Below are 14757 nucleotides of genomic sequence, written 5' to 3' on the forward strand. Positions count from 1 at the left end.
ACTCCCTACCATTGCAAGAGGATCATATTATAATATTTAGGTCCGTCTTACTTTTACTAATACCATCTTCTATCCCATTTCTTTACAAGGACATTACATTTAAAAAATAGGTCTGTATGTTAGGTCTAATAGGTCTAATAGGTCTAAAGTTTTGAAAATACTATAACTATCAGAAAGAAACTGCTGCTTGAGGATACTATATACAGTCTTTATAAATATTATTTAGAAAATGTGTTAAACCCATATAGTAGCTTTTTATTAGGTTTTCATTTATATTTTTAAAGACATTCTCCTGAAGTTGTTTTCACACTTTAACATAAAGGCTATGGTTATAAATTTCCCTCTGAGAACAACCTAATTCCAAGTTTTCTGGTAACAGTTCTCCAAAACATAACATACATTACGATTGTTAGGACATAAGCATAAATATTAATATTTTGGATAATTATTATCAGCCATCAGAAGGAGGAGCACTAAGCTATTTTAATATGTTTGCATAAGATATTTCACTTTCCCCTTTATTTTTGCTTACACATGATTGGTTGAAATCATTGGAGCTTCATCTCATTCATTTAGCTTACTAATACATTCCTTGTGAGGTGATAATTCACTTTGCTAAGTGAATAGTCTATAATTTAAAGTAATGTATGCATGTATGTATGTTGCATGCCCCAATGGTCGTAACTATTAAATGCATTTTGGTAAATATAGTTTATTCATTCCAGCCTCTGTCTTGAAATTCAATGTGGTACCTGTGTTGTCCCTCACTGTTTCGACATTTGTCCTTGTTTATATTTTTGTACTTACACCACTGACAGTTATTAGTGCTCTTTATAGTATTCTAGTGCTGTATGATCAGAATATCCTAAACACTCAAAGTAAATCTTCATATTGAACATGTAGAAGGAAATATTGGAAAAAAACGTGCTCTTTTAAGTTAATGTCTTTGAAAGTACCTCTTGCGGTTAGACTGGAATATGTTTGATAAATTATTTAAACTTAAGTGGAAGCAGTATATTACAATTGATATTTCCAATAATGTTAATACCAACAGTCATTTAAACACACTGACATTACAAGAGAGGAAATAAAAATGACACACTCTGGTACAGCTTACATAATTTTTATAAACATGGAATTTTTAAAATTCACTTTTAGTGCTCTATTTATAGATTGTGACAATCTTTCATTGTGGTGCATTATATGGATTAGAATACAAACCATATTAAAAACCTCAAAAATGCCTCTTACCTGCTCTGTTTGAGCCACATTTTTATTGCAGAGCTAAGCTTTATAAGGAATCTTACTATTGTAAATTCAAGAAATTTCAAATGGCTGGTCCACCACTGCGCTGTTTGATTCCTTCTGTTGGTCATTTTGTCACTAGTGGTGTTGTAGGGCTGGCAAAATGAACCACAGAGTGGGATCAGGTACCTGGAGTTGAATGCTGAAAATTCTATAGATAGGAGGGGGACAGATAAGTATTAATTATTTTCATTGCAGGGGAACATTTTTTTTTTGTAATTATAATTCCAGTGTCACTTTAAAGAGAAACGTATCAATTCTGTTCTGTTTTGTGCCTGCATTCACTTGTTAACTGTTTAGGCACGTGACTTGGTGCTGAATGTGAAAAAGCACTTGGTCTCCACAATTCTAGTAGGTAGATAGAACCCGTAGCAAGCTGAGAGCAAGGGAGTGAAATGCAAAGCAATCAGGATGAGGCTAAGTTCTTTAGGATTGTTTGCACTGCAATTAGAGGTTATCTTTTTCTCTTTGTAAAGCTACGTACACACTTCCAATTATTATCGTTGGAAAACGAACGACGAACGTTCATGCACGATATATACGACCGATCGTATAGCACCGATCCTGCACATAGAGTTAACGACACGATCGTTCGTAGATATTGTACACACAATAGATACGATCGTTTGAGCGATAGAGGAACTATGTGCACGACAGGAAAGTGAACGGACGTTCGTTCATCACGCATGCTCTGAACATGGACGATCAACGAACGACCGTACACACGAACGATGTTCAACGATCGTCGTCCAATCCGATCCGTCGGTCCGGTCGTTCGTTTCCAGCGACTTTCCTCGTTTGTCGGCGTTGTTGGTTACTTTTTTACGAACGATTTTTTGCCCAATCGATCGTTCGTCGTTTGATTGGAACGATAAAAATTGGAAGTGTGTACGCACCTTAAGTCAAAAACACTTCTAAGGTATCTCAGCCACCTTCTTATTGGTTCAGTCTCTTCAATGTATCCTTTCAGGAACTTTTTTTTTAAAAGGGTTATGCTCCTAAAAGTAATGATAATGTGAGAATTATAAAGAAATAGCGAATTTATAGAAATATATAGAAACGAAAGGGAATTTTGACTTCAGTTCATCCAACTTGTTTCCATGTCCTAAATCTGAAATCCAGGCTTTTAAATATTAGTCAATATACATTTTTGTTCTTACCTGGATCTTGGCGTCATTTAGATATTTATTCTTTTGTGCAATACTTTACCATAAAGTAACCCCTATACTTTGCCTCTGCAGCTTTGTGAATAGTATTACATTTATATAAAAATACTAGTTTAGGTGGTTTTCATTATTTTATTTATTATTCATTAGTTATAGGTTCTTACCATTGCCTGTCGCTGTTGGGGAGATTTAACCTTACAGGAAGCCTTTGGAAATATTCCCAATGGGAACACAGACAAAAACAAATAGATTTTAGTATGCACGTTGGACGTGTAGAACCTTTAATGTTTTTATTGTTGTTAGTACATCCTCAACTCTACTTTGTTCCAAAAAGCATAATTGGAACAGGAAGTAAAAATGCCTCTCTAATCATTTTACATACAGACATGTTAATCTTTGCCATGCTATTTACAGCCGAACCCACGCCAAAAACAAAATAAAATCAACAAATAACATAGCAAAACGAGCTTTTGCTGCCATATTTAACCTCCGTCTAGAAATTTCCCTGCAGTATTCCTTTTTACAGATGTCCCAAAATGTTCAGATGGCTAGAATATTTTACCTTTTCCTCTGAGCCCAGGTCATTCTGGACCTTCCCAAGCATGTGGCTGGACAGTAAATGAAGAATTAGCACAGTGAGAAAACTTATATCTGTTACTCTGCTTTCTTTTCTTATCAGCATGCTTCTGTTAAGAGCATTATCTGATTGCACTGATTCTTTCATCTTCCACTTAGTCTTGCTGTACAGGTAGCACAAGAAGTTGAAGCAGGCCAAATTACTTAAGCTTCAAAAGTATCTATTTGATTATGTAATAATGATTACAGATTACAGGTCTGCATGGAGTTTAGCTTAAAAATAAAACAGTGGCTGGTGGTAGGCTTTAAAGCTAAACTTCATTCCTGGGGATTTGTTCTGGGGTTTTTTTTACAATTCATGACATATGCATCATGCAATGTACAGTAACGGTTGTTTTCAGCATGCCGAAAACAGAGCCGAGTGCTAAAGACAGTGTAATTGTGTGTAACTTGCATGTGTTATAAGTGGCCAAAAAAAGGTTTTCCCGGGAGCCAGAAGAAGCACTGCAGGTTAATAGACCCTTCATCACTGTAGGGCAGAACATTAGATTGTTTGCAATGGTTTACCATACTTGCACATGCTTTTAATACGGTATTTTCTAATATTTCCCCCAATCCTCCTTTTTTGTTCAGAGCTCCACAAACTCCAAGACATGGCCCCTGATTCATCATTGAAATCCGCGATCGCGGGAAGCGCGATAATACGCGCGACCCGCGATCGCGGATTACCGCGGTCCGGGACTCGAGTGCGCGCGTCCATCCGCATCCTGAATCTGCCGGCGCGCGCGATTCCGGATCGCTAATACGAATGCGCGACCGATAATCCGATTTTGTTTGATGAATCAGGGGCATGATGATCATGTCTGCTTCTGCCTTCAAATTTCTGAAAAAAATAATTATTATTATTACTTTCAGTCCTAGACTAACAAAATGCTACAAATTGGCCTTGCAGGAACTGTTTATCTTGGATGCATTGTTAAGACTGCTTTCATGCACTTTTGACTGTCATTGTAAGGAATGATTGGTTGCTGAAAGTATATTATTTCGATGTGAGATAATCCACTAAAGTGAAAAGCATGTCATATAATGACCATAATTTCATTATTTTTTTAAATTATTGATTTCACAAACAAATACATGAATATAATTTAACAGTTTCAGGACATGTATCAGTGTAAAGATTAATTACATTACATGTACCCCTTGCTTATCTATAATACCCAGCAAAACATCCTGCAAAATTAAAAACAATTTATTATAATATAAAACCTCCTACATTTAATTTAGTGTCCCTAGTGAACACAGAGACATATGTCAAATGCTACATTTACATTAAATAATTTACCTTTTTATTCTGTTGTGTGTAAAACATCCTCTTTCTATCAATTACTAAACTAAAAAGACAAGAAATGAGTTTGACTACAGGGAACCTATACTGCACGTCAGAGAATGCTAGCTGACTCTATTTATAAATATTAATTTTATTATTATTAATATTAATAATAAAAAGGATTTTTATAGCGCCAACATATTATGCAGCGCTGTACATGAAATGGTTGTAAATGACTGACAGATACAGACAGTGACACAGGAGGAGGAGAGGACCCTGCCTTAAAGAGCTTACGATTTACGAGGTGGCGATATTGAATGGTAGCAAGTAGTGAGGGTTTTAGAAGACAGAAGCAGATGGGTAAGCAAGTTTGAAAAGATGGGTTTTGAGTGCTCTTGTAAGAGAGCAGAATGTAGGAGCAAGCTAAAAAGGACGAGGAACCCATTCCATTGAACCAGGACAGCCTTAGAAAAGTCTTGGAGCTGTGCATGTAATGGGGTTATGAGTGAGGAAGTCTTTACTAGGTCTTTGGAGGAGCGATTAGAGCGGATGTTGCATAGGTGAAAGTGACAGGACCTGGAAATGTTCTGAAAATGGAGGGTAAATGAGGGTAGAATCGCTTGCCAAGACAACGTGCCTGAAGGGAGGGACGAATAACACCGTTGTTAACAGTTAGTTAACAGAAGTAGGTCAAAGGTAGATTTGGAGTTCTGTTTTATCCAGGTTAGGTTTCGGAAATCTGTCAGCCATCCAGGCAGCATGAAACCTTGTCCAGGACTGAGGGAGACAGGTCAGGGGTGGACAGATAGATTTGAGTGTCTTCGGCATACAGATGGTAGTGTAAACCAAAGGAGGATCTGAGACTACCGAGCGAGCAGGTGTACAGAGAAAAGAGAACCGGTCCAAGGACAGACACTTTGTTACAGGACAATGATTGTCTGTATATAGATATATGGTACACTATATTTTCATCTTTATGTGTATATACTATAGGCTATATCCCAATAGTTAGATATGTATATATGTTATAGGCTATATTCACAATAGTTATAATTAGGTATAATTAAACAATGCATGAAGGTATGTGTGGGAATGTTTGTGATCTTTTTACCCCTGTCCAGTCACAGAGAACCCCCTGGAGGATCTCTACTCAATGAATTCCAGGGATTTCACGGAAGTTTCAATAGATCAGTGATTTTCAACCACTGTGCCGCGGCACACTAGTGTGCCATGAGAGATCTTTAGGTGTACCGTGGGAAATTATCCAATTACCATTGTCGAGTGTCTGTGCTGTAGTGACTGGCAGAGTAAGGTAATACTCTTCCATGTCAGTGGGTGGCAGTAGGTAACATAGTTTTCTTGTTCATTCTTAGAGACAAAAGAATTAGCTACAGGTGGGTGGCAGTAGGTAACATAGTTTTCTTGTTCATTCTTAGAGACAAAAGAATTAGCTACAGAGTGTCATTTTGTAACATTTTTGATTTGTGGTGTGCCGCAGGATTTTTTCAATGTAAAAAAATGTGCCGTGGCTCAAAAAAAGTTGAAAAACACTGCAATAGATAAACACACACAGAGCTGTTAACAGTTTCTGTCCACAGGAAAGACCTAATGACCATTAGAATGGGTAATAAATAACAATCAAACAACATATAATAGGGACTTTTAAGGCAGATAGAGTCATCACAAATATATATTAAAAATATAATGTATTATAATAATTAAAAAATTAAAAATAATCATTTTAAAAGTTCATAAGTTACAAATAATCAAATTACAAATAATCAATTAAAAAGCTCCTAAATAATCTAACACAAATCTCAATTCTTCCTCAACATGTTTCACAGACATAAGCTGATTCCTAAGGAGATTGATTGAGATCTAAAAACAGCACAGATGCGTGAGTTATACATTATTAGCCACTAGTATCAACTTACAACATTGATATATCAAATCATAATTTCTACCTACATTTTACAAATAGATGTTATATCTCAACAGCCTGCTCATGATTACTTGGAGCTGATATAAAAGTAGGAACCTGAAAGCAGACTCCCAGATCTAACGACAGCACAGGCCAATACTATGATGAATTAAACAATATGAAATAGTTTTTTCACAATGGATTGAATGATGATCAAAAAACCTCTATCCTTTAATTAAATATATCAGCTTTACTAATAAAGGCATAAATCAGGTGTTCCAACAGCATAATATATTCTTCCTACAATGATAATATGCACGAAATGAATACTCATCAAATACCCATCATATAAAAAATATATTCAAATAATAATCTATCGTGAACAGTATTTGTGAAATATTTTTGAATACATTTTTAATGATTTATTATTAGTGTTCTCAACAACTCAAAAATGAACTCAAATATCCAAAAAGTATGTATCAATAAAAAAAAAAAAAGAATTCCATAGGTGTAGAACTTTTTGATGACCATATAATTAAACCAAAAAATTACTTCTCGAAATTCATAAATAAAATAAAAAATAAATAATAACACTCAATACATATGGCATTTTATTATTAAAGCCAAAGTTATATATGTTAGTTATGCAAAACTAAAATATAGAAATACACAATTTGTAGGTTGGATATTGGTTGAATATAATTTTAATTCATAGAAAAGAACAAGAGATATTTTGGACAATGGTGGGTAGTTAGTTATTATGAGTTTTGTGGACCATCACATTTGTAGGTATCAAGTTGACATTTTATATTGAGTGGTATTATTTATTTAATATTTAAATTATGAATTTTGAGAGGTAAATTTGTGGTTTAATTATATAATCATCAAAAAGTTTTTTGGACTTGGTAGGGTACACCTCTAGTGGGATAATTTTACACATATGGAATTCGTTTTAATTTTTTTGATGCATACTATTTTAATTTAGATGTTTACCTGTTAATTTTATTTATTAATTACTTTTATTTGTGCTCTTTTTATTGGAACATTTATTTATTACTGTTTTGAATGTTAACAGTAATAGGGGTCTGTTATGCCTCTAGGTTTTTACTTGAGTCAAATGTATTTTTCCTGTTTTTTCAAGTAGGTGTCTCTATTTATATTTTGATCAATTAATATTCCCATATAAAGAGTAAATTGATTTACAATATAACATGGTTTAGCTGGATAATGTAATATGGTATTACAGTCTATTTTATTGCAGTGTTAGAATGTCTGCTATTTCAGTCTATATTCTAGTTGGAATAATAAATGTGCTATTGTTGTCTACTTTCTGTCTCTACTGTCTGCTCTCTTAATGAAATATACTTTTACAGTTGGATGAATATAATTTTGCTTTATTGGAATGGTAGTAGAATACTCTGTTCTTATTCAGATTTGTTTGGTTATGCTTTATGTTGTTGTATTAAGGTGCTTTAATTTAACTTTTTTTTTCTAAAAAAATGCAAATATAATTTGGTCTGGAGTTTTTGCATGAAATAAGCCCCTTCGCAAAGGCTAATAATTTACTTCACAATTCAGTAAATACATTTTTCACTTGTCATTATGATAGTAATAACTAGGGCCCCAATATCATTTTTGTGCAGGTAACCCTTGCTAACAATATCTTTCCACAGGTTGACCAGTGTTTTGCCTTTTGAATGATGTTTGCTTGCTTCCAGTAGTTGTTTTCTATGATGACTGGGACTGTTATCCACATAGCAGAGTATAGCACAATACTACAGCAGGCATCAGTGCTCAAAAAGACATGAAAATATCAAGTTGCATGAGTTGAGTTGCACTATGAATGAACTATGAACTAGTAATACAAAAGATATGAACTCATTTGGCATTACAGGTAAAATGGAAGTTTTCAGATATTGGATAATGCCCTTCAAGTTACTTTTAGTAAATTTTATGTCTCTGGTGAGCCTCATCATCAATGTCTACTAGCCCTGGTGGCAAGCCTGTATTTTATTTTTTTACCCTAAAAAAAAAAGAAAATGTTTGCAGCTTCACAGTTCCCACTATCCTAAAGAATTGAGCCTTGACTGAACAACAACATGCTGTATGTATGCTTGCATATATAGGGACAAATTAAGAAGATAGAAATATCCAGAGTTGCTTGATGAACCATTTAGTAGTTTGTTAGATAGGTTTATTGTAAAAACAATATTTAAAAAAAAATACCTCATGTCATTTTTATACCATTTTTAGCAAAGTTTTAGGAGCCTTTCTAACCCTTAGCTCTTTGACCGTCTCTGGGAAATTATGTTGAAATAAACCACTCTTTAGCTGACCTAGTCAGTACGTCATCTTAGTTTATTATTGCTTGCTTTTGTTTTTCTCCAAAACAAAAATAAACAATTTGACATTCTTTTATCCTATATCTAGTGAGGTTAAAAAAAATGTTTATTTGTGGATGGAATGGCAGTGTATCTTTAATTTATCAGCAGTTATTTCACGTTTCTGTTGGGCAAATGTGCTTTAAAGCTGTAAGAACTTCTTAGCAGAGTTCAGAACATTAAATAAAAGACAAATTAAAGCCTAGTTCAATCTGTCAAGTGAGATTTTGGCATTGAGACTTATTAGAACCTTCGGTGCCGTGTTCTTATTAACTTGATGTATTACGGTTAATATCCTGCTGTCAAAACCTGTACATTTTGGGATGTATCCAGCGTATTTTATGAAGATCATTGGTGTAATGAATCATTTTAATTTAGTGCTTAGAGTATAAAGCAGTAGATCAATGGTAATTTGATATATATTGATTTATACTGATGACTTTTTAGGTGTTAATACATTTTGAATTGTATGTTGTGTTATCCTGTGACCACTTGTAACAGTGTATGTTTAAACTTATGAGTCGATCATTCCATCTAAAAAAGCAGATGCTATCTGTGAGATGTGTAATGTATTCTTAACATTATATTTGGACATTTACATTTCCATTTTAGGTTTGGTTTCATTCATTTGGTTTTTGTGTTGTGTCCAGCCATTTAAACAGGGATTTGATTGCGTCTTTATTAATTATATTGATTGCTATATGGAGTGCAGGATTAATAATAGAAAATACTCTCATTCTTACCATAGCATAAATGCTTTTTTCTAATTTAAGTACCAGTATATTTAAAAAACATATTACTTTTTAATCAACTATTTTGATTTGAATAAGATTCTTAGATCATCCCTTGAGGGTTCTTTTTTAAATATTTGCTTTAAATATTAGGCAGAATATAATTGTTCACTTTAACTAAACAATATTTTTTGTGTGCTAAAACATAAATTTACTGGATCCAGCATACTATATACACCCTGAACAGTAAGTAAGATGTAAGGCTTTTAATAAAAATGCATCTTCTTTTAATTTGAAAAAATACTGGTGGTGACTGTAGTGAAACACTTTAATGTTTGTTTCATCAGATCACATCAGATTCAAAGCTCTTTGGGTAAAATCCACGAGTTGTGTTAACTAAATATAAGCACTACAACAACTTGGAAGGTTCCAGTATTAGAATATTTTTAAATGTATTATGATTAGATAAACTAGTAACAAGTCAGTAAAATAATGATTTTACAACACTGTTGGTTGATCAAGAGTGCCATATTTATAGCTGTACTTTAATGACTTGATTTTTTTCAGGTTTGTTCCCTGTAGAGGTTATGTTACCTTTTTACAAAAAGCAGCAAAACATTATCTGACAAAGTCAGATAATATAAATAGTCGCTAATGATTTGCTATTTAGGTGTTTGTACATTGTCAAAAAGGAATTGAGATTTTAATTTAGCAAAACGTGGACTCTTTATTTAAAAGTATACTCAAACTCCCTGTGAGGTTTTTTCAAATTCTTGGATTTATTTCCCCTCACAAAGGAATACTATTTTAGATAGTTGTCATTGGAACTGGAACCATATTTAGATTCCATCCTTCAAATTTTGGATTTCTGATTGCTTTCTGAACTGGTGACAAAAAGAATCTCCCCAACAGAGATGAAAACAATAAAAACAGCCAGCATGCCATATGCACACACTTTTTTCTTATATAGGCACCTGGGCTCCAAGCATTAGGCTAGGCTAATCGATTTTGAAGCCATTTTGACCCCGCTTTTGTGGTTATTAAAGACTCAAACTCCAAGTAAGCATAATGTAAGGGGAAAAGGTCCCAGGTGGACATTATCTGATGGCTGTTTTTTTGATTTGTCACTTTAATATTAAAGAGGACCAACATTTATCTGAATCATTGGTTTCATTGCACATTTGTAAAAGTGCTTTATTTTTTGTGGTATGCTGAATTCATCCTCTATGTTCTTGGGGGTTTTAGAGACCAATAAAACATGAAGAGATGCTGTACTTGAATACAAAGGGCTCACAACAAACAGTGTTCTTATTGATGCACCAGTTACATTTGTATAATAAAATACAAATAAGATTGGTGTTGTGTAACTGGACTATATATGTGCCTAATGACTTTACAAAAATTATGAATAATGTATGTGGTTGAATTCTAATGGTATCCTACTTCAACATAGAGTGATATTACTGTTATTTCAGAAGGCAAACATAACTTTCTTTGTAGACACTGGCAAGAATGCAATTGATTTTTCTTTCAAAAGTGTTTTGGAAAACAGAGATGGCTATTCAGAGAGCATAGTCAAGCTAAGATTACTTAATGGGAAATATGCTAATGTTCTTTACAAAGTTTACGGATCTCAGAAGAGTATTGTAGTTTAAAAACAAGTGGATAAGGTAATGGTTATCTAAGCTGTAATTTATGACTTATCTGTATGGATATTTGGCAGTTTACATTTTGGCTGAGGCTAGTCATGCTTTGAGCTCTTTATGTTTTCTTTAAAATACTGATCATTCTAATGATCTAAAACCAAAAATGTAAGATATTGCAACTTACAAGATATGGAGGCTGCATTGTTGTCCTTGAATAATACTCTTTTGTTACTAAATAATCATCATAAATACAGAGGTCTTGTACTTCATTGAAATGCTAAGTTCTGTAGCAAAGTTTTTGTTACCTTGTGCTGAACTCTGCCTATCCCCAACATTAATATCCCCACTAATTTGATTAGGGCAGCATTGGGACGGAAATCATGACGATTTCATAGGGTATTAAAGATAAGTACAAATTATAGCAAGCAAAACATCTCACATATATGCATTTACATTTAGTACATATATACATTTACTTTAGTAATAAAATTGTATACATAGCAATGCAGCAAATCAAATATACTGGTTCCAAAATGTAAAAATGTAAACCAGTCCACCAATCAAATCTCAAACATATTTGTCTAAGAATACATATTGGTTTTAAAGCATGTACAGTGAGCAGAACAGTAGTGACAGCACCAAATCTAATAAAAATTGAAGGCACAGCACCTTAGATCTCATATTATAGTTATAAAACAATGAAGCTCAAGGCACAGGAGTGCCTAGTACTCGACATGCTATTTGTCAAGAAGAATTTGAGACAATGGGCCTGATTTATTAAAGCTCTCAAAGACTGGAGAAGATATCTGGAATTGATTTCTTCAAAGTCATTTGCTATTTGCTAGTAAATGTTTTTAATCCTGAACCAGATACATTCCAGGTTTGCTGGATCACCCAGCTTCACTGATGAAAGTGTATCATCTCCAGCCTTAGAGAACTTTAATAAATCAAGCCCAATAGGTCAGTTTTCAGGGTATTGCATGGGCATCATTATTACCTTTGTAGATTTTCCTATGACATAGCTAATCTTGACTTTTTGAGATCCACAATAACTTAAATGAGAGAGGAGCAAGTAGGAGCAAGGAGAGGAGCAAGTAGATAGCAATGTGAAACACCATGTATAGATTGGGTTCATTTTTTAAAATGTGTTCAAAAATAACATGACATGATTGAGTATAGTAAATGACATGCATGAAGGATAATGTAAGTAATCCACAGGACTTATTACTTTCTGAACTGTTTCAGATATATGTATATATATCTGATGTGTGTATATATATATATATATATATATTTATATATGTATATGTAAATTAAGTTGAATAGCTATTGGATATTGCCACTAAATGTTTTTTCTATAATCTGAAGCAAAATATGTAAACAAATGTCCTACTGAATCTGCAGTACTGATGTATGCTGTTATTATGACTTACTTATAATTAAATCAAGGTTTAACAGACTTAGTTATTGTGAAGTGAATGGCTGATGGTTTTATATTAAAAATATATCTAGTTTGTTTGCAGTAACTGATATACTTTGTGTGTGTGTATAAATATAAATATAAATATATATATATATATATATTTATTTATTTATTTATATACACACACATACATATAGGGTGCGGAAACTCTTGCACAGCAATGATGTGTTTCATTAAATGGAAACGCCTATTTCTTTAAATATTTAAACAATTATATTGCACCCAGGTGGACATTATCCTATTTCTTTTTTTCCACATTGAATTCATGAATTTCATGAGAGTTAATATACTTTGTTTCTCTCTAGAGGATAATATCCTCCATTGTGCAATATATTAAACTAGCAGTTTTTAGACGAACTGTTTAAAAAGTAAATAGGTAGCGTACAATATATATTTTATTTATTAAATATAATAGTTATTTAAAATTGGCTTTTTTTTGGGGGGGGGGGTAATTTACTAAGACTGAATTTATAATATTCTGTTACAAAATAATAGTATTTTAACATGAAATAATTACATTATTTTCTTTAATTTTATTTGCAATTTTAAAACCCCAACTACTGGCTATTTTTTATTTTAAAAAAAGTTCTCCCTGGTAGTACTTAGGATAAAAAAACAACTCTGGCTGAAATATTCACTCATTGGTACCTTTTCTCAGCAGTACCTGTTCTTTTCAGTACCATTTGCCTGCCACAACATATTTTCAGTTCTCCAGGGTGAACAATGTCCAGAAATATTTAAACCAAAAGAATAAGGAATAATTTTAGGCACCCAGCATCATAGATCTGCTCCCTGAGGGGCTACACCACAGTATGCAGAAACTGCAATTAGAAAGTGAATGATGATGTTGACAACAAATAGGAAAAGGCAGCTTTCATGTTTATTTTCCGACAGGTTACTTTTAGGATTAGACACCTAACTGTGTTGCTTTGGTATATTGTGTTTTGAATCAATGCCAATGGCCCACATTGGATTTTGGCTAATTCAAATGGTACATGAGACCAAAGGGATTCTAATCAAGTTCTAGACCATTTTAATTTTTTTTTAAGTTCTGCTTTCTAGAAGTTTATTAACCAGGACAAAATCTATTTCATGCTACGCTCTAAAATATTTCTAGGTTGTTACTGAAAGCATGAGCCTTCAGACCATGGTACATAGCTCTGCTCAGCTGTGACCACTCTGTACTATGAGAGTGCCTCGGTGATCTATAATTTCAAGCACATCTTCATTGGGAGAGGAAAAAATCTATAAAACCTCTTCAAAATCCTTTTATATTTTAAGGCCCTAAAACATGAGAAAATTGCTTACACAGACACCAAAAGTCGCTTGGTTACTGCTCAACAAGTTTCCTAACTCTAGAAAGGTAACATATTATTTGTTCAGGCAGTGTCCTTATACACAGGAGTTGTTTTAGTTTTACCAATTTTGACATGGGTAGGACATTACTAGATTTGCTTAGTTACTGGACATTGACAGAATTACTTGTATATTTAAAGTTATAAGCTTTAAAATAAAATATTTATTTTAAATTAAAGTTTATTGACATGCATTTATAATATTTTCTTCTGATTTTTTTTTCAGTTGTCATTTGCAGCAACAACACCAGTGTTGGCAGACAAGAAAAAATATCCCTACTTTTTCCGGACTGTTCCTTCAGACAATGCGGTGAATCCAGCAATTGTGAAATTTCTTAAACATTTCAAATGGCAAAGGGTGGGAACGTTAACTCAAGACATTCAAAGGTTTTCAGAGGTAACATTAAAACCTGTATTTATATAGATTTTTTGTTTATCTGTTTTTGCACGTTTCAATGCTTGAAACAACAGTACTTTTTTTCAAACAAAACAGAGGCCACCATTCCAGATAACACTAGCTGAATGGCTGTGTAGTCTTAATATCTTCAAAGTCCTACAAATTAGGTCCAGGGCAGTGAAACTATATATCACCAGCACTAATATAACGCTGATGGCCTAAGAAAACATTTTTCTTACGCTTCCCTGCTCCACTACTACTGTTTACAATAAATTCCTGTTATAACAGGAAGAGAAAACATGTTTATGATTATCTTAAATTAGTTTATTAAAACTTGATTAAATTTACAAAAAAGCACAACATCAGCATCAACAAAGAACAAATTAGGCATTTAAAATGTACTGCCTACAGGTTATTAAAAATTACAACAGTGTAAATGTGGGACATAACCTTCCCTTCACTTAGG

The 14757-nt window shown here is 33.3% G+C and overlaps 1 protein-coding gene across 2 annotated transcripts in view; it reads left to right on the forward strand.

Annotated features, from left to right (window-relative positions):
- GABBR2 (gamma-aminobutyric acid type B receptor subunit 2) overlaps positions 1-14757 on the forward strand; it is a 306705-nt gene that overhangs the window by 116032 nt on the left and 175916 nt on the right. For both annotated transcript variants that reach the window (XM_072411881.1, XM_072411882.1), the window contains one exon: positions 14121-14291. In XM_072411881.1, the coding sequence (XP_072267982.1) occupies positions 14121-14291 (171 nt within the window). The remainder of the gene's footprint in view (positions 1-14120; positions 14292-14757) is intronic.

The sequence above is a fragment of the Pyxicephalus adspersus genome, chromosome 5 (genome assembly GCF_032062135.1).
Source record: "Pyxicephalus adspersus chromosome 5, UCB_Pads_2.0, whole genome shotgun sequence".
Lineage (NCBI taxonomy): Eukaryota > Metazoa > Chordata > Amphibia > Anura > Pyxicephalidae > Pyxicephalus > Pyxicephalus adspersus.